General features: G+C 35.3%; 4 protein-coding genes, 1 long non-coding RNA gene and 1 pseudogene across 5 annotated transcripts; 3 read left to right on the plus strand and 3 right to left on the minus strand.

Annotated features, from left to right (window-relative positions):
* Positions 1–1,722: 1,722 nt before the first annotated feature.
* On the plus strand, positions 1,723–4,721 carry LOC149729813 (succinate--CoA ligase [ADP/GDP-forming] subunit alpha, mitochondrial pseudogene; annotated as a pseudogene).
* A 945-nt stretch (positions 4,722–5,666) lies between these two features.
* LOC149729814 (succinate--CoA ligase [ADP/GDP-forming] subunit alpha, mitochondrial-like) lies at positions 5,667–7,296 on the plus strand. Its single transcript, XM_089887345.1, has one exon. It carries the CDS (start codon positions 5,969–5,971, stop codon positions 6,962–6,964), a length of 996 nt encoding a protein of 331 aa, XP_089743471.1. The 5' UTR covers positions 5,667–5,968; the 3' UTR covers positions 6,965–7,296.
* On the plus strand, positions 7,295–9,551 carry LOC149729815 (iron-sulfur cluster co-chaperone protein HscB-like). The gene is made up of 6 exons (XM_089887347.1): positions 7,295–7,411; positions 7,915–8,116; positions 8,314–8,464; positions 8,790–8,931; positions 8,988–9,061; positions 9,303–9,551. Exons 1-6 carry the CDS (start codon positions 7,372–7,374, stop codon positions 9,492–9,494), a joined length of 801 nt encoding a protein of 266 aa, XP_089743473.1. The 5' UTR covers positions 7,295–7,371; the 3' UTR covers positions 9,495–9,551.
* A 71-nt stretch (positions 9,552–9,622) lies between these two features.
* LOC149729816 (fatty acyl-CoA hydrolase precursor, medium chain-like) lies at positions 9,623–16,326 on the minus strand. Its single transcript, XM_089887344.1, has 10 exons — positions 16,160–16,326; positions 15,359–15,561; positions 14,889–15,035; positions 14,236–14,435; positions 13,772–13,975; positions 12,779–12,890; positions 11,685–11,844; positions 11,390–11,596; positions 10,425–10,656; positions 9,623–10,242 (listed from the first exon to the last, which is right to left on the minus strand). The coding sequence occupies exons 1-10, from the start codon at positions 16,236–16,238 to the stop codon at positions 10,119–10,121; spliced, it is 1,668 nt and encodes a 555-aa protein (XP_089743470.1). The 5' UTR covers positions 16,239–16,326; the 3' UTR covers positions 9,623–10,118.
* Positions 16,327–17,265: 939 nt separating this feature from the next.
* LOC149729817 (uncharacterized) lies at positions 17,266–18,780 on the minus strand. The gene is made up of 3 exons (XR_016385918.1): positions 18,500–18,780; positions 17,967–18,133; positions 17,266–17,399 (listed from the first exon to the last, which is right to left on the minus strand). It is a non-coding gene; the product is annotated as an uncharacterized LOC149729817 (long non-coding RNA).
* A 1,119-nt stretch (positions 18,781–19,899) lies between these two features.
* Positions 19,900–20,938, minus strand: LOC149729818 (uncharacterized). Its single transcript, XM_089887421.1, has 3 exons — positions 20,690–20,938; positions 20,264–20,502; positions 19,900–19,967 (listed from the first exon to the last, which is right to left on the minus strand). The coding sequence occupies exons 1-2, from the start codon at positions 20,824–20,826 to the stop codon at positions 20,268–20,270; spliced, it is 372 nt and encodes a 123-aa protein (XP_089743547.1). The 5' UTR covers positions 20,827–20,938; the 3' UTR covers positions 19,900–19,967; positions 20,264–20,267.
* Between the last annotated feature and the right edge of the window lie 289 nt (positions 20,939–21,227).

The raw sequence follows: 21,227 nt of genomic DNA on the forward strand, positions 1-21,227 counted from the left end.
ATGTGACGTGGTCTTATATCGGTGTCAATTTCTAACAATTCGGCTCGCTTTCTGAAGCAACGGGTGTGCGACAACCGAATTGGATTACGGTTGCTGCCCTGGCGAAGGGAGGACTGTTACGTGCTGATATTTGAGCGTGGTATGTAGCAAGACCCGGTAAATGGCGCAAGCATATTCTGCTGGTATACCATTATTAATTTGCACGCATTCCAATGAGTTTAAATTGGTACTGATTAATCGATCTGGTGGTCACCATATACTTAACTGTACAACATGGACGACTGATGCACACCGTTTGAAAACGCGGTTACACTGTAAAACTGCAGAGCTGGCAAACACATTCTGAATTACCTTCTTTTTCAGTATACACAATATACTGTCCACCACCAGCAGTTAGAATAACGTCAGCTCTACCTATAGCTAATAGAACACAAAAGAAACTTCGCCTTTTATTTAAACACCTGGATATACCAAGCAAGTTAAGACCAACAAGAGGCTACTGAAATGAGTAACCAGTGTTTAACGCAACGTCGTGGGAGGCTCTTGCAAGTACAAAATAAACATTGGAGGCTATATATTTAAATGACTTAATCTTAAAATTTGTTTAAAACGTATGTTTAATATTTATTGCAGTTACTGTACTGCATACGCTAATAGTTTTCCATTTAATTGAAACCCATGCGCCACGTGCTAAAGAGGCGCGACCAGTACTTCGACAATCTAAGCTCAAGGGACCAAAACAGGCAGGCCACACGTGGCAGAGACCACCAACCGGCAACTTAAAACACAATGACAGTTATAATTCAAAAGCGAGCTGCCCTAAATACTGTCCGTTAAAGTAAAGGGTACCGTTAAGTCCGTTAAAGTAAAGGGTACTGTTAGGCCGAAAGTCATGTACTAGTTATGTATAAAATCCGCATTTTACAGTGGTTTCAATTCCGCTTGGTAGAAACAGTTTTTTTATGTGCTTTGGGTTTCTTCTTAAGCCGGGGTCTTATAACAAACGGAACCGGTGGTTTCTACTATTCCCCAACAAAGCCAATTGCCTGTGCATAACGGATATTATGACGTCACAGTGCTATCCTTTTCGTGTTACCTTACTGAAACTGGAAACAAGCGCCGATAGATAACGTATTGTTGATAGTTTCGTAGTTCAAATTACAGACAAATATTAAAACAACAATTTTCCGGAGTTTTTACAATAGTTGTCGGTGTACTGTAAAGTAAACTCGTGTGTACACTGTATAAGTACTTCTCAGTCTTCTACAAGGCGCAATGGCGGGACGAAGTGCGTTAAATTATAAATGTAGTTTTACTGTGAATTGGACAGCTTCCAGCTGAGACACGCCCGAGAACTGCGCGAAACTGTCTTGTGGCAAAGCGAAAGTGTTACTTGGACAAGCTGTCGACACGTCCGTAGATATTACTGGCACGTACTCGCCCAGTGACCCGGCAACGGCATGCCTGAGCCTAACTTCTTAACCTTTGTTTACACAACGTCTCAATTGACTGGGATAAATAACCGTTAAACTGTTTCCTTTCTGAAAAGCTATGAGCCGTTTTTAACTGGTTTTTGACTGCCCTGTTAACTCTGCTATACTAGAACAGGGTATTCCATATCTTATACAATTTATATACTTTATACCTGTTCTTAATGTCTGTCATCTTGCTTATGCAATGCGTCTCCAAGCCTGAACAGCAACTGGCCGAGGCCGCGAGGCTTGACTAAATGCGGTAACGGAATAGGAATGGCTGCTATATAGCGAGTCGGGAACAGCGGGTACAGCAGCTGCTGAAACGCCCGTCATGTGTATGCAGTAGTCTGTAACGTTTCGCACTTTCCAGGCAGCGGCTTTGTGGCATTATTTCAGCCTGGAGTGACGACTTCGACCCTGACGAAACTTTAGACTGCGGACACGGGTGCTGGGGTTTTGTAAGCAGTGGTTATAAGCTACTTGGAAACGGCAACAAAGTTTAAAGACCAGGATATTGTCGCTATTTAAAGGGTGGCGTAATTGGATGCAGCTATAGCGTTGAGTCATTTAAACTGCGGCCTTGTGGCGTGTTTAACGAGATTTCGGGCTCAGTTTATTATACACCCTTATCGTTGTACAACCTATGCACGGCGTGCACTGTCAACTGGTTACTGATTACCGTGTGCCGTATTGCATGATATGTGTTTGCACTCTGGACTGTTTAACAGAACGCCTAAACAAGTCACAACACATAAAAAATGAGGGTGTCACAAAATGCTTTATATTTTATAGGCTAACATGTTATAGCCTACACAATACGTATGCCTCTGTTGGTGCGTGTAGCATTGCCAAGCAGCAGTAAATCATAACCAACTTTATAACATACGGAGTGTCATCGAGGATATAATTTATACTTGCTTCGTGGAAATTGGAAACTAAAAGGAAAACAGTAGCATATACGGGGACCTTTAATTTAGTGAGAGGGAGCACTATGACACACAATGCTATTTAAAGGGGATATTTCGTTAGGTTATTTTGCGAGTTTTTTTCCAAGCATACGCGCATCCCAGAGAATGAATTGTAAGCACAGAGGTTGCACATGTTATTCGAAACATCAGTACATCTATCTGCCGCACAACCAGCCCTGGGGTTATTCAGAGGACAATGGCCTTTCTCAATTTCTCCCACGCGAATACGCAGCCCACTCATTTTTAGTAAACACAAATATTTAGTTGCAGTTCCTGGGTGCTGAGAACAATATTAGCTTGTAGGCCGCCGAGAAACGTTTTAAAGAATTCGTTATAAAATTAAAGTTTACGTGCGCGTATTACTGCTTTGTTAAACATTATAGACTGAACAGTATGAATATAATATAAAATATGACAATCCCAAGTTGGGATTCCCAACCCTTGTCACACCCAATACCTGTATGTATAGCACCCTATCAGCAACGCGTGTAGCTATGAGAATTTGAAGACCTATAGCGCCACCTCGCGTGCGGTATAAGAACACTTTCGTCCATATGTAAATTTGCGAAACATATATATATAGTAGGGTAGGGGAAGATGGGACACCTTTTCATTCTATTTTCTTGTCGCATTTAGTAGTAAACGGAAAAAAATTAAAGAATTATGAAACCGTATCCTCACGACTCCCATAGACCGTTGTTATTTGTTTAAAACACGATCAGGGTATTAAAATATTATGTGCTATAGGTGTCCCATCTTCCCCCACCCTACTATACTATTGTACAGTTCAAGGGTAATTTCGATAATAACTAGATAATAAAGTACACTGCAAAGGCGCGGTGAAAATGCATTATTTCACATATTGGTACTCTCTCTGCACGAATGCGTCACTTGACCGGATGCTGCATATATATACCACGGGACCGAACGTCATGATACACATGATATCGATTTGTTTTGCTGTCAATTGTACACCATATAAGACAAAGAGCGCTAGTTTTTTACTTTTATTATTAACTCTTCCGCTGTAGGTTTGGGAAAAGATTTACAGAATGTTTTCTGTTAAAATGGCGCTTCGGGTTTCGGTTCATAGTAAGCTGTTTGCCCGAGGTCTGGGCTATGAAGCAACTCGTAAAAATATAAAAGTAGATTCAAATACCAAAGTTATCTATCAAGGCTTTACCGGTAAGCACGGTACCTACAACAGCAGACAAGCAATTGAATACGGCACTAATGTGGTAGGAGGTGTCTCTCCTAAAAAAGCCGGGACCAGCCATCTGGGGTTGCTTGTGTTTAAAGATGTAGCCGAAGCTCGTGAGGCCACCGGTGCTGAAGCTTCGGTCATTTTTGTACCACCTAGATTTGCAGCAGATGCAATCATGGAAGCAATTGATGCTGAAATACCACTGGTCGTTTGCATAACTGAGGGAATTCCTCAACAAGATATGGTGAAAGTGAAGACCAGATTGGAACAGCAAGATAAAACGAGACTAGTTGGACCTAACTCTCCAGGAATTATTGTTCCGGGGAAATGTAAACTTGGTGTAATGCCGGGACATATACACAGGGCCGGTGAGATCGCTATCGTATCCAGATCCGGCACGCTAATGTATGAAGCCGTCGATGGAATTATAAATGCCGGTTTCGGACAGACTATTTGCGTTGGGATCGGAGGGGATCCGTTTAACGGAACTAACTTTGTTGATTGTTTGGACGTTTTTCTCAAGGACGATAAGACGGAAGGCATCTTCCTTATCGGAGAAATAGGAGGCGAAGCGGAGGAAGAAGCGGCTGAGTATCTTAAGATGAATAACGTAGGAAAAGGGGCAAAACCAGTTGCCGCATATATTGCCGGAGTCACTGCACCACCTGACAGGCGCATGGGGCATGCCGGAGCCATCATTGCTGGAGGCAAGGGAGGAGCAATGGGGAAGATTAAGGCTCTTCGGGATGCGGGAGTTAATGTTACATTAAATCCTGCCCGCATGGGCTGGGTGATGTTACGCCAGTGGGAAACGGTATACAAAAGGTTCAGGCCGATTCTTTGGTTTTAGTTAAGTGATGCTTATTTTCCCTTTAAATGAGGAACCTGGCTGGGGTAATTCAACATAATTTAATAATAGGTTCTTAAACGTATACATAAGTAAAGGAGACTGTCAGCGTTGTATTTTGATGTATACTAAATACAAGTTTTGCAATAAACGTTTGCGTCATAAATAACACATTTTACGTTTTAGTATCGTTTACCTGTCCGATTTTTATTGCAGTTCAATAAAATGATTTAAAAACGGGTGTAGTATGTGGTGTATTAAAGGTTAAAAGTAATAGCATGGTTCAACTTTACCGATGACATCACAGCTTTTACTTTGCGAAGCTAGTGAATTTTCGTGTTATACGTCATAGGGTCACGTACAGTTGGAAAGAGTTTCGACGCTACACACCCATTTATACAACACATGCAATAACGCCCCGTATACACTATTTGCTCAACAGGGACATTGAACTAAAACAAACCAGGTAGTATTTTTCGATAAAAACGTGTTGCATTGGAATTGACAACTCATTGACGTTAGACAAATAAATAAGCATTGACGATTCGACAGCAGACAAAAACGCGTGACATATGTTTCTAATTTCAGCTTTCAAACTAGTCATGCACTTGTATATGCACTGAATAACTGAAACGTAACTCTACTTTTCGATGCTAACTTTGAGAGCGTCCTATTGAATAAGCTTTTACTAAAACACTTTACCGAGCTATGGGCTTACCTTGGTTTAAGTAGACCTTTTGTGCAGAGAAGGTATAGCTCTTGCTCTATATCTATACTTATGATTTGCCATTTAAACAAAGAACTTTTTTTGACAGTTTTCGGGGACTTCCCTTTCGGTAGGCTGTTTCACCAAATCGCCTGATTAATCTGAGGGCATGCCTGGACTTGTAGCAGACTCGTCATGCAAGAATTCTATAATTACAAGTTTACAACTCAGTGGGGCAACGAAGTACTTCCTCATTCCAGACCTCAATACGTATTACTTTTTAAAAACCGATTTGTTTACTTTTTAAAATTTACTATAGAAACACCGATGACAGCCACTGTTACGTAGCCGCAATTGTGACGTCATGGGTGGAACAAAAATAGTATAGTGTTTCTATGTCACGAATTTGTCATTCGGGAAATTCGCTTACATGCAGTCAGTTGGTTAAAAAGAGCATTGTGTGAAGGTTCCATTGTAACATTGAATATGTCCTTGGCATTTTAGATTATATATGATATGTAACCACGATGTAACAGTTTAAGTCGTGATTATTGCTTCTTAAATTTACAAAATCAACACCACACGCGAGGCGACAGTTGTTTCATTGCTGGGCGCTGCGTCATTCGCAAGTTATGTTTATGTACATTTTGCATGCTGGGTGTAACCTTCATGCTTTGAATTAATCAAAAATATAATTGATAACAACATGCATATTTTTAAATACAGCTATAGGTTGTATTTCATTTTTTTCACTTTTCCAAATTAATAATGTTAGCCACCAGTCTGACACGCCAAGTTTTTGCCCATAGCAGGCAATTCGTACGAGGTCTTGGCTATGAAGCAACGCGAAAAAACATGAAAATAAACTCCCAGACAAAAGTTATTTGTCAAGGCTTCACTGGTAAGCAAGGTACCTTCCACAGCAAGCAAGCAATCGCGTATGGGACCAACATGGTTGGCGGTGTCTCTCCTAAGAAAGCCGGAACCAACCATCTGGGATTGCCTGTGTTTAAAGATGTAGCTGAAGCTCGTGAGGCTACAGGTGCTGAAGCTTCGGTTATCTATGTGCCGCCTCCATTTGCTGCAGCTGCTATCATGGAAGCTATTGATGCTGAAATACCGTTGGTCGTGTGCATAACTGAGGGAATTCCTCAACAAGATATGGTGAAAGTGAAGCGCAGATTGCAACAGCAAGATAAAACGAGATTGATCGGGCCCAATTGTCCTGGTATTATTCTTCCCGGCGAATGCAAAATCGGAATCATGCCAGGACACATTCACATGCCAGGCAATATTGGCATTGTCTCCAGATCTGGCACGCTTACATACGAAGCAGTTCACCAAACCACCAATGTTGGACTTGGCCAAACTCTCTGTGTTGGGATTGGAGGCGATCCATTCAACGGGACTAACTTCGTTGATTGTTTGGAAGTCTTTCTTAATGATCCTCAGACCGAAGGAATCCTCCTCATCGGAGAAATTGGAGGAGGAGCCGAAGAAAAAGCAGCTGCGTATCTTGCCGAGCACAACACTGGAGCAAATGCGAAGCCGGTGGTTTCCTTCATTGCTGGTCTTACTGCACCACCTGGCAGGCGCATGGGGCATGCTGGAGCCATCATTGCCGGAGGCAAGGGAGGAGCAGAGGGGAAGATTGAATCTCTTCGGGATGCGGGAGTGAACGTCACCCTTTCTCCTGCTGAGATGGGAATCACGATGATCAAAGAATACACCAAGTTTTATGGTGGTAGAAAGACCAGTGCATAGATTTGTTTATTTGTTTATTTCCGTCAGAGAATTTCTTATTGACAAACCTGTGTTTAAATAAACCGTTTCAATGCGAAAGCTACTTAAAACTTCTTGCATTTTGTCACTGTATCAACAACATTTATGTTCATTTATTTGTCAGTCCTCAAGTTTATGCACTGTTTAAAATGAACTAAAAAGATTGCGTATTGCACTTTAAAGTTTGCTGTTTGGTAAATGTAATAATTCCGTAGCAAATTCAATTGAAACATAAAATTCATTCTCGTGTACCAAATATTTAATCAGTTTTAAAATAGTTTGCCAAAGTAATTGAAATAAACTACAACTTGTGACATTTGCAGATATATTGCTATAGGTGGCTTTAAAGTTTTATTTGATTAGTGTTGTTTTAAACTCTTTAAAGTAGCATGGCAACTACAAAAACGTTAACAAGACTTTTTTCTTTAAGTGAGTGAATTTACATATTTGAAGTTCGGCATTGTGTGTTTAAAAGCTAAATTGATTACAAAAACAACTATTCTCAATTAGTTCACATAGTATAACTCGAAAAATGACAGATTTACTTTAAAAATTATTGTATTATACAAGTTGAAAAAGGTTGTAGAAATAGAAAGCCTGGTGTGTACTGTGTGTTTAAAAGCCAAATCGATCACAAAAAACAACTATTATTTCTTTGATAACATATTATAACCCACAGAATAACATATATACTTAAAATTGTATTATACATATTGAAAACATAGAAATATAAAGCCTGGCTGGGTGTTTAAAGGGTAAATCCGACACAAAAACAACTATCATCAATTAGATAACATAGTATAACCCACAAAATGACACATATATATACTAAAAATGGTATTATACATACTGAAAACAAATCTAGATGTATAAAATTGAATGTCTGACACCAATCTTTCTTTTGTTTGGAAATAATATGTAATTTATATCAGGTTTGCAGCAAACCCTACGTCGGAACTCTTCAAATTCTGTCCTGAATATCACTCAAAGAAATTGCTTACATATATATGTTCAAACTCAAAGTTTTCTACCAAAAGTTTTTGTATCAAACGCCAAAATAAAACGTAGATATTCAACTTTGGTGGAAAATGCAGAAGAGTTACGGTCTTCCAAAGATGTATGCTGGAAATGCAGGTAAGATGGGTTTTCGATCTGGATAATACAGACGCAAAAGTTATTGCGCATAAATTTTAAAAAAGGGTTAATATTAATAATGATATTAACTTTACAGTAGTTTCATCATACTAGTTCCACATAGGGCAAAAAACAAAACCCAGTTTTTATCACTTACAAAATACTGTTTGTTTAATATATTTTGTTTTAATTTCAAGCAAGAAAGTAAAGACATCCGAACTCTTTTGTGCGAGCTGTGGAACTGTGTTACCAGTGAAAAACTCTGACAGTTACTTTACACTTTTCAATTTACAAGTTGATTTTAATATCTCTTCACCACTGCTTCAGAACAAGTTTAAAAAACTGCAAGTATGTTTTTACCATAACTGTTTTAAATTGTCAACATCCTTTTGTACAAAGAACTTTAAGCCTAACCTTGTCTGCTGCTTTTGCTTATCTTCTCACTATAAATGGTAAGTCCACATACAGATCAAATCACACTAATGGTTTTCGACTGTACCATAACATTTTAGTAAATTTAAACTGTCTTGGCAGCACATACGAAACACTTCTAAACTTCTTCTTTTCTAAACTGGCATTTTTTTCTGTGAAAAGAATAATATAATTTACATCATTTTATATAAGATCCTACCAGACACGATACATTTTTTTTACCTTGTTATTTTTTTTGCAGAAACTTCTTCATCCTGACAAGTTTTCATTAAAAAGCTCAGCTGAGCAGGAAATATCCGAATCTGTCTCTTCAAAACTCAATAAAGCTTATTTCTGTTTGGCCAAACCGTTATCGCGTGGGTTGTACATGCTAAAACTGCAAGGTAAAAAACTATGAATGAAAGAAAATGCATCAATCAGTTATTCCATATTTTTCTAGGTATACACCTTGGTGAAAACGTAAGTGCAGATGACCCGGAGTTTCTGATGGAAATTATGGAACTTAATGAACAGGTGAACTACTGAGTTGTGTGCGTGCCAGTAAGACTCTTGTGCATAGAAATTTAGGGGTAATGGCAATGGGCCAATCCTGCCCTAAATCGTAGCACCCATGGTGTGCCACGCTGCAGGACCTAGAACGGGCATAAGTTTATCCTTTGCACTCTCTTCGTATTATTTTAGAACTGCATATTTGGTTAAGATTGATCAATTTTAATAAATACTGGCATACTTCTGACTTGATTTTATTTTTTAGATCGCGGCTTCAAATGAGGAGACACACAAAGAAATCCAGTCCACTGTGAAGTCGCACTTAGAAGAACTAACGATGAAAATAGCCGCAGAATTTCGTGACAACAATTTACATGCTGCCAAGGAACATTTAATAAGATTTAAATATTATAACAACATTGACGAAAAATTAAGGGAGTTAATACCGCCATCGTAATAAGTTTTAACCTGTTTATGCAACTGTGCACCTAGAATAAATGTGTTTGCAAATGTAGCAATGACCTGAAGTACTCAATACTGCAACAAGGTTTCTTCTAATAAAGTTACTTCAAAAAATGGTTGAAATTTGATCTTGTGGGTGTATTATATTAATAGCATCAATTACACTAAACATATATAGCGAAATTGTATTACAAATTACAGCAATCGGGTAAACATGTATTTGATTAAATATAAAACATATAAGGAACAAACGCCTGCATAAATAATACAGAATGGAAGCAGCTTCATTGCATAGCAAAACCCATGCCTATATGGTTCTGATATTCTAACTAGGTAGTTAGCGGAAGAACATGTAATAGGTAACAGGTTCAAATACCACACGGGTATCTGCAGTTTAAATCGACTAACACAGCATTATAAGTGAAGATTTCGTAATATACTGAATAACATAATCTGCAACAAAATTTTCTATCTGCATTAAAAACAGGTTAACTCATTAACGTGTAAACTAAAAACGCGGCTATTTAAAACTGAATTAACTATAGCACTGTAATTAAAGGGTGAAGTTATAAGACTTATGTGCAATCAAGGAATTATGAAGTATATAAAGCTCCTGAGCCTAATTTTCAAAGAAAAGTTTCACTTTTTGCTCTCGGAATCCGCTGTGTACAGACATGGTATCATTTATCAGAACATATTCGGGGTAGTGCGGCCATGAAAACGAACCAATACTGTTTGGAGACCTATAATACACAAAAGCAAGAAATCATTAAAACTTAATGTATGTTATAATATTTCAACTATCCTTTTAACATACGAAACTTACTGTTCCTTGCAAAATTTGCAATCATATTTACGGCAAGTCATAAAAAACTTAAGTGTTTGTTATAATATTTTAACTATCCTTTTAACGCAGGAAACTTACCCATTTCTCGCAAAATTTGCAAGCAAATTCATTAACTTTCTGCTCAGGTCTTTTTCACCTTGGGTGAATGTAAGACCCCGTTCCTTTAACCCAGGAAGAAAGGGGATTCCTTGAAAAAAGATCATATCGTCGCAGTGATCAGCTCGTTTAAAGTCAACAAGTCTGGGTTTGAGACTTTTGGTCAGTGAAGGCTGCTTGGTGAACTCATACATATACACATTGCCTCCAGCACCTTGTAAAATAATATGATTACACAAAATGAAGAATTGTATCTTTCTGTAAGCAATCTAACCAAAAAATATATTTTTTGAAAAAAATTTTTTTGATTATTGATCAGCAATGAATAAAAATAACATATTTATTCTCTAATTCGTCACATGGCGGGTCATATAGTCGTTAATACGGGTGTTCTGTTTCATACACCTCCTGCCGCTTTCACGTATACAACAATCATCTTTGTTTTTTTTTGGAAATTTTGTTCAAACTTTTAGGGAATACTGGGTTAAAGCAGGTAATGTATCATTGAGGTCCGAGGACATGAAATGCCATAGAACATGGGATTTAGGCCAAAGTTTTCTATCATACAAGCTTGTTGATAATCCTTAAAATTAACAAAACAAATAATGTCATTTTTACTTTAGTAATAACTATGAGTAGCCAAAACAGTAATTTGGTAATTACTAATTAGTGTTGAATTTGTTGAACTAAAATTAATAAACAGGAATCTATTTTTAGTACGGAGTAACTGCATGAATAAAAAAAAATCTAATCTAGTTTACTGTTTTTTTTAAACATATATATATACTATATAAATAAGTAATATGAGTTACTGAAACAGTAATTTGGTAATTAGTGCTTAATTTAAAAAAAAAACAAAAAAAAAATTAAACAGGAATTCTAAACATAGTGCAGAATACATTTTAAAGTTTAGTTCTCTTTTAGTTCCTTGTCAATATGTTACATACCTTTATGAGCATTAGCTACAGTGACTAGTTTAGAGGTGTACCATGAGTCTGTAAGGTAGTCAGATTCAGCTTTTACAGTGTCAATTCCTGGTTTAATGTTGGTAAGATATTCCCTTACGATTCTGTCAGGGTTTTTCAGTTGTGGGTGATATTTTGCTAAGTCATTACGAATTAATGACTCAGCCGATTTTGGCGTGTGAGATGACACTGCAGAAATTAAGAAAACAATTTTTTAATTAAATATTTTTCGAAGATACACATAAAAGTTACTGTTATTACAGTTACATTCTAATACCTTTATTATAATTTGGAATCATTTTTTTCCCAAGAATAAAATCCATTTCTCCGCTCACTACACCAAGCATGAGAGGAATTGATTTGTTGAATGCGTTTGCTGTCAACCGATGGCGGGGAAAATCAGGGAAAAAATCGACATCAATGTTTGTACCAAAACGCTGGAAAAAAGGTTATTTAATGGAAACAATACAGCCAAAACATTTTTAGACCATTTAAGTTTTAATATTGGTTGAAAAATATACAGTAGTCATGATAACATTTTATACAGTATTCTATTCTGTGTGGGTATGGGTCCGTGAGAACCTGGGATTTAGGCCAGACTTCGCCCATTACCCCTTCTTATACAGTAAAACAATTTGTTGTTTTTCATATTTAGGTCTTCTGCACATTTTACAAAGTAAAACCATATATTAGTTTTTCACTGCGTTTATAATTTAATATAGTTCTGTTGCATGGTAGACAAATTGTATGTATTAAATAGATTCTACAAACATTATGTCTTTATTCTGCTTGGTAACAACAACAGTTAAATCACTTTAATAAATCCTATGAATCTGACCCTGATTTGGTGTTGATAGAGTTAAACAATTATTGTGTAAAAAAATACAGTTAGAATCTGGTGCTAAGAAAATAACTGACAAACAAAAATTAAATCCAAACAATTGAATGATAAAAGATATATATAATATATATATATATATATTGCATACATCACATTGTCAGTCTTTTATCCAAATATAATTCTATTCAAGAAATCAGTTAAATTAGTGTGAAAGTAATGTAGGATAATGAAGGACATATACAAAACTGATACCCAAATAAATTTACCCATTTTATAATAAAAATACAGCTGATAATGGTATAGAAGTGTGGGGGGAGATGGGACACTTTTAGCACATATATAATATCCAAATATTCTGATTGCGTTTGAAACAAATAACAATGGTCTATTGTGAGGATACAGTTTTATATTTCTTTGAATGTTCTATGTTTACTACCAAACGGGACAAGAAAATAGAATAAAAAGTTGTCCTATCTTCTCCCACCCTACTATATATATACTTAAATAAACCCCTCTACTTAAAAACTTACCATTTGAAGTGATTTTGTTGCTGCCAACATTTCACTGGTAGTGACATGGTTACGTAGGCAAGTAGAAGTGTGTGCGTTGTCCCAAAACTTACACCCTAACTTCTCAGCTAGTCTGTGGATAAGAAACATAGAATAACTGCCTTAACACAAAGAATATAACACTTGAAATAAGTTTAACAACTGTTAAAAGAAAAACTTTGTAAAAAAATTATGCCATTAAATAGGTCTTTTTACCGCAGATTTCTATTTTTAGACAGTTTTGCATGGAGTTTTTAATGTTGTAGAACTATCTTAAAATTTGGGTTTTCTATATTATAAAACTTTTCCCTTTTTATTCAGCATGAAAAGAATGGGCTCTGTCATCTACTGCAAATAATAAACAATATAACAATATATTTTAAAACTAACTTAAGTGATAGTAATAAAAATATCAAAAAAATATTGATTAAAACTAACTTTAGAGAGAGTAATAAAAATATAAAAAAAAAAACTTTTTAAAACTAACTTAAGTGATAGTAATAAAAATATCAAAAAAAAACTTGTTAAAACTAACTTAAGTGATAGTAATAAAAATATCAAAAAAATACTGAATAAAACTAACTTTAGAGGGAATAATAAAAATATCAAAAAAATATTGATTAAAACTAACTTTAGAGAGAGTAATAAAAATATCAAAAAAATATTGATTAAAACTAACTTTAGAGAGAGTAATAAAAATATCAAAAAAATATCAAAAAAATATTGATTAAAACTAACTTAAGTGAGAGTAATAAAAATATCAAAAAAATATTGATTAAAACTAACTTTAGAGAGAGTAATAAAAATATCAAAAAAATACTAAATAAAACTAACTTTAGAGAGAGTACTAAAAATATCAAAAAAAACCTTTTAAAACTAACTAAAGTGATAGTAATAAAAATATCAAAAAAAACTTGTTAAAACTAACTTAAGTGATAGTAATAAAAATATCAAAAAAAACTTGTTAAAACTAACTTAAGTGCATCTGCAGCTGGATTTTTCTTTGAAAATTCTGGGTCGTTATAAGGTAGTATAGCCACACCACTCATGGCAAAAGCTCGGTGAAACAAACCCCTGCTCCTTGGCGACAACATGTGGGCAGAAACAGAGAAGCCTCCGGAAGATTGTCCGAATATTGTGACTTTTTCAGGGTCCCCTCCGAAAGCTTGAATATTATCTCTGCAATAAATGAATGAACGAACAAATGAACGAATGAATGAATAAATGAACGAATGAATGAATAAATGAACGAATGATTGAATAAACGAATAAAGAATAAACGAATAACAAAACAAAATACAAGTGTTTGGTGTTTGAAGAATTTTTTACATAATTTCGTTACTCACATACAAGCACAAATTAATTTAATGTTTCACTGATTATTTTAACACTGGCAGAGCTTAGAAGAGAAATTGGATAATTCGTGATCAAGACAGTACCTGACCCATTCCAATGCTTTGACCTGGTCCAACAACCCGGTGTTTCCAGGTGCCCAGTTATCTTCCAAGGTGAGAAATCCAAACACACCTAATCTGTACTGAATTGTAACTACCACCACATCCTCGAAGGCTGGTAGCATCCACAGTTTATTGGTTGTGGCGGTGAAGGAAAGACCACCGCCATGAATCCAAACTAGAACCTAAAAAATAGTTTGTCAAATTTTGACTTTCAAATAAATATATATATATATATATATATATATACAATTATTTAAATGGATAAACCTGGTTTAATTGTGAATTAAAGTTAAAAACTAAAACAATATTTAGTTTGTAACAGTTTGCTTAATGCCCTTCCTTCTTCGCCCTTTAATTAAGAACTAAAGTAAGTTTTAATGTGAATATATGAAGTAAAATTTCTAAAAGTTCATTTATTACTGTGAAATGTGAATATATATATAACAAAGAAAAATTTGTTAATGTGATTACAGCATGATGAACTGATACTTTAAAAAGAGCCTGTTAATTGACTTGATTGGAAAAAAATAGTCTTGACCAGTATAGCAAAAGTCTAGAAAAATAAAAAAATTGATACCAATTTAGGGCACTGAAACCTGGAAATGCTGTTATGAAAACGTAAAAAAAAAACTTACTGGCAATTTTTTGGTCTGTTGCACCTTAGATGGTTTGATTGGCGAAAAAACATTCACAGTCAAGCAGTCTTCTTTCATTGTGTTGTTCGCATCTATGACGTAGCTGAACCAAGTGTCTTGTCGCAGATTTTTTAGTAACAATGGATCCTATTATGTAAAAGTGCCAATATTAAACAAATTTTAGATTTAGAGAAAACAAAATTTAGATTTTGTTTTGTAAATAAATAACTGAAAGTAACTTGCTTGATCCTTGCGCAGCGAAAAAAATAAAAATTGCTCCATTTAGCAAAATTATTTCAGACTTACTTCCATATTTATGTTTACTTTCTTCCAACTAAATGTAAATATGTTTTAACTGTAAGCGTGTTTTAAAAACTATTTTTTTGTTGCTTTGTCTTGCGTTTTAAAAAAGTTTTGAATCTATGCTACTGTAATTGAACAGAAAAATAAAGTAATTAATATTAATATACCTGGCTACAGAAAGGGACATTTTGATTTGTTGTGTCTTTTACTCCCTCCCACACCCAAGGGTCAACTGGAGGTCGAAATCGGAATGTGTAATCAGGTGATCTTGCATATGGGATTCCGAAAAAAGAATAAACATCTCTATTTGACTCCAATGCTCTTTGTGTGGTTCCTTCCACCCAACCATAAAGTGTTTTCACGTTCAATTCTGTAAGATAAATTGAATTAATGAATGAATAAAACTTTATTCTCGCATTTAGAGGAAAGCAACAGTTGTTATAACATGAGTGTTCTGTTTCATACACCTCATTGAGGTGACCTCAAGCCCACTTATAAGTTAACACGTATGCAAATTTGTTTTTTATGTGTGGCTAACTCTTAGACAACCAATTAAGCACCACTGGGTTGGAGCAATTGTTGTTAAGTGTCTTGCCCAAGAATACATACACCCACAATGGTAGCCGTGAGCTTACCACTGTGCCAGACTGCCAGTTAAATTTAACAAACATAACACATTTAATTGTTGTTCAAAACATTACAGCAAAGGCCAGTAATAGGCTAATGCATAAGACTTAGCAAATGGGTTGTCGAAGGTACATTGCTTTTTAAGGGTTATAGTTATTAAATAAACCACATGAACAAATTTAGATGAAAGATAGTTCACTTTAATTACCGTACATTTTTGTATATAAAATATTACTACAAAACTACATATAAAATGAAAATTTCTAAGTTATTGGGTAGCCTACTCGAGTTGAATAATAACACAAAACAATATAATTATATGTATATATAATGCAACATACCTTCAGTAGCATTAACCAGATTACTGAACAGTGTGGAAAGTATAAATATACACAGCAGGACGAATGTAAAGTGTGCCATTGAAGCTTAATAATAATTAAATTGACTCTAATTGTACTGCATCAGTGTTTCTATTTCAACCTGTATATATTATATATAATGTTACACTTGAAGATAATTGAACGGTTTAAATAACAACACACGCCGAAAGTTATAGTAATACCAACTGCCGCCATTGCGTGTCTATAAGCGAAGAGAAACAAAATCGGTGATTTCCGGTGTCGCGAAAATCTGGTTCCCCAGAAATCTAGTTCCCATTGGCTACTGCACATGCGTGGATACGGTACATTTTTATCAGAAATCTTTAAACCTGTTATAATACAGCATACGTTTCTATTAAAAAGATAAATCCCTAACCATAAACTTACGAAGTATGTCGCATCCAACAACTGTTATTTTTAGTTGAAAACAGAGTTCTAGATTCCTCATAAAATCAGTTATAAGTAGCCTGTGGGAACCAATTTTCTAGGGGAACCAGATTTCTGCGACATAGAATTCGTCACTGATACCTATACATCAACGCAGCACTTCTTCGCGCCTTTTGAATATTAATTTTCGGCACGAGCGGTTTACTAAAAGAAATATACAGTAGATATCAGACCCTGACTGTACTAACTTTCGAAAGACCCAAAAACATTTCAAGATCAAAGTTTTTGGACATCACTGTGTGAACATTCTTCAGTCACGCTTACATTTCTGCGTAACTAACACGACATACCGTTTCCTAGACATCCTGATATTTGACACTTTTGTATAGATTTTCGATTTTATAAATTTTCGAGTCCGAGTAAGATGATAAAATGTATAGAATTTTAATTAGACGCATGAGGGCCTTATTGTGGAAAAAATACCAATGAATTTGTTGATAAAAAATTACACTTTTCTAATCTGTGCACTGTTCATCCAGTGCTTGATAAATGATTAACTTGTAACTGTTATTATATCTTAAAGAGAAATTATGCTGTGAGACCTACAACTTATAAATGACGGTTAACGGTCGGGTTATCAGTGTCGAAAAAATGCTTTTTATATTTATTTTTTAATTGTAGCTGGCCAAGATTATAGGCTACACATGGTATTCTCAAGCTCATCACTATTGAATAAATACAATAAAGCAACGATATTGTCTTGTTTTCCTTTTAATTCATGGCATCATCAGTGCGAAGCATGACACGTTCGTGGCTAAAAATGGTAAAACAAAATATCAATTTAAAACCTACAAAACATAAACAAAATATCACCCTAAAGAATAACTAAATTTTCAATTAAACCAAATTCAGCTGTAAGTTGCATATATGAGGGTAGGGTAGGTGGGATGTTTTCTTGTACCATATATTAATAAACAAAGAATATTTACAAAATTCTATAACTGTAGCCTTGTAACTCTAAAAGTAGCCTACATTGTTAATTGTCCAAAAAAAAACACCAGGAAATATCTAGCTGTTTTAGGTGCTCTATAACGATATATCCCATCCTACCGCACAGTACTATTATAAATCACTATATAGTAGGGTAGGGGAAGATGGGACACCTTTTCATTCTATTTTCTCGTCCAATTTGGTAGGGGGCATATAAAATTTAAAGAATTACAAAACCTTATCCCTACGACTCCCGTATACCGATGTTAAGTATATAATACACGATCAGGATGTTTGGATATCATGTGCTAAAGTTGTCCCATCTTCCCCCACCCTACTGTATTAGTTAGTTTTTTTTTATTTAAAAGTACAGTTCAACGCTTGGGCTTACCAAATTATTGCAGTACTCTTCTCTGGGCATCTAACTGTTCGAATTCGATATTTGCAAAGGTTCCGTCAGTAATAGTTGCATTTGTTAAAGTCCCGTTTGTAAAGGTCCCGTTCGTTGAAGTCACGTTCGTTAAAGGATAGTTAGCATGAGACAAATGGACCCGTACGCTTTAATATCAAGGTAAATGTGAAAACACATAATTATGCGGCGTTTTGTTATTACGACAATATTAACACCAATTGAAGAATATAGCCGGGAATTGTTAAGTTAAATATGCCTATATATTTCATTGATAGCTCTATAAATATATAGCAGCGTGGGGGAAGATGGGACATCTTTTCGTTATATTTTCTCTACCCATTTGGCAAAAAACAAAGAACATTCAAACAACTATAAATCCGTATTCCCACGACTCCTATAGATTGCTATTAATTGTTTAAAACACGATCAGGATATTCGGATATTATGTGCTACAGGTATTCCATCTTACCCCATCCTACTATATTAAATTAAAGTTTTATAGCAAAACTTACTGTTTTATTTCAGGTAATGGAAACCATCCCCAGCCGATTCGACGTCTTGTTCTAAAATTTGTCCCAGCTGCATTTATATGTACAAGCTGTAAGGTGAAAAGCACCACCAACAGAAAACTAGCCTTGCATTTCATGGTGTTGTTTCCACTAGAACTGTCTGTCTTAATAAAACTCTTGACTTGATGTTTTCTTTTCTCATTAATGTACCGATATTGGTTCTGTGGAGAACTTCTACTTCTATGAAGGAAATTTGTTTTGATTGCAAGAAGATGTCACAATATCGCGTATCACATTGTAACTTCTTTCCCCTCGCTGTCAAGTGTCAGAACTGTTTTCCTTAAATTTGTTTTAAGATCAGTTTACATCTTAAGCGTAGAGCAGGAACCCTTAATTGCTTTTGTAATCACGTGTCAAAAATTGCTTATATAGAAATGTAACTATAGGGTAGGGGTGAAAAGATAGGACACCTTTTCAATCTATTTCCTTGTCTAATTTGGTAGTAAACAAAGAACATACAAAAAAATTATAAAACCATATTCTCACGACTTCCATAAACTATTGTTAATTGTTTAAAACACGATCAGAATATTTGGATATTATGTGGTAAAGGTGTTCCATATTCCCCCACTCTACGAAACATAAAAATGGTAAAGGTACATAACGATATTGAACCGTTGTTATATTTTGTAAAACAATACCGATACTTTGAGTGTGTTTCGATTTTTGTCTTAACTTATATACCTTATAGGCATACGGTGCTTTAAAATGCACCAAAACATTCGTTGCCACCGTATTTTTTCTTGGTAAAATGCTAAAAACTGAAAGCGAAAGTGACCAGCCTTAATTACTGTGACGACGAAATTTAAGCAGAAATAAAGGTTCGCCTCCCTAAGTATGCCACGTTTAATAATTATATAAATTAAATGACGCTTCTGTAGGCAAAGGTCGATGAAAAACAAAAAAGTAGAAAAAAACTTCTAATAAAATGCTGTTTGTCATCGTGTAGTAGTAGGTAAAGTACATATAGAGTTATTAAAATAATATCCACTTAGAAACTACCATTTTGTTGGTATTATGTCCGTTCATTAAATTACATACAGGTTGAAAATTACATACCAAGCCAGTTCATATACAATCGTTTGTATTCTGAGTATCGCAGTATAAAACTTCAAGTTTTTAATCATAATTGTAACTTATCGTCAAAAAGGATAACTCATTCGTTCGTATTTCTGATAATGTTATGCCAAAAACGCATTGTGTGAAATACTGTCCTACATTGGTCACGCCTATGTTTTCAAGGATATAAGCCAAACTGCATACGATATTGTTTTGTAGCTGGCCAATATTATACGCATGTATCCCTGAGCTCATAACCATTGTATAAATACAAAGTAACGACATTGTTTTGTTTCCTTTTTATTTGCGTGGCATCATCAGTGCGAAGTGCATTGTATATTTGAATCAAGAACTGTTAAAACAAAAAAGCATCTCAGAAAAAAATACTTGAATATGTATGAAAAAGAATCCCAAATTATATAGTAGGGTGGGTGAAGGCGGGACGTTTATCACATAACGTCCAAATATCCTTAGACAATTAACAACGGTCTATGGAAGTCGTTAGGTTAAAGTTTTATAATTCTTTAAATGTTCTTTGTTTTCTATACCAAATGGAACGAGAAAATAGAATGAAAAGTTGCCCCACCTCTTCCATCTTATATGATATTTGCATGTTCTATTAGAAATACAGTTAGCGCTTGGCCTCACCATTTTATTCCATTATTCCGACCTCTGGAGGAAAGGGTTCGTTTCTGAAGGATCCGTTGCGTAAGGTTTCGTTTGATAAAGTACCTTCAGGAAAAGTGGGGCTCGTAGAAATAGCAAGCGTTGCACTCGACGAAGTCGCATTCGTTAAAAGTGCAACCGTCGAAGTTACGTTCGTTAAAGGTGCGTCCGTTGCGTCAGATACGTTTGTTAAAGGTGCGTCCGTTGCGTCAGTTGAATCCCTATATGGGTTACATGAAATAACGCTATGTTAAATATTTAGTTAAATGTTAATACAGGCACAACTTTTTCAAGTTTTTAGTGATTCTTATTTTTAATAGTTTTAACAATAATCTCAATATAACTGTCGGCGGATCGGGATTAGTCTATAATCACCAATATCAAATATTCAATAAATCAAACACTTACTGTTCTAATTGAGCAGGTATTTGATTCCATTGCCAGCTGGTTCGACGTCTTGTCCAGAAATGTGTCCACGTTGCATTCACATAAACAAGCTGAACAGTGAAAAGCACCACCAACAGAAATATAGCTGTTCGCATCATGCTGCCTTAACTAAATGCCTGAATAAAGAGCGTGACTAAATGTTTTCTTTTCTTATTACTGTAACGATTTAAGTTCTGTTAAGAGCTCATATTTCTGTGTAGGAAATTTGTTTTGATTATAAGAAGATGTCATATCTTGCTTCGCATTGTAACTTATTTTCCTGTTGCTGTCAAGTGTCAGAACTATCTTCCTTAAATTTGTCTTAAGAATCAGTTTAAACCGAAGCGTAGTTACACCAGCATTCGATTTGTGCAGTGACATTTTGACAGTTTATCATCGGCGTTGGCTCAGCTGAGACTTGAGTGTCTCCAATTTTGTGACAAATTTTGTGATGCTGTCTACAAACGCCAATTTTGTGGCAAGTATTAGACAGAGTATGTCACCTCTTGGTGAAAAAAGA

This window comes from Ciona robusta, chromosome 10, assembly GCF_009617815.1.
Source record: "Ciona robusta chromosome 10, ASM961781v2".
In the NCBI taxonomy this organism is placed as follows: domain Eukaryota; kingdom Metazoa; phylum Chordata; class Ascidiacea; order Phlebobranchia; family Cionidae; genus Ciona; species Ciona robusta.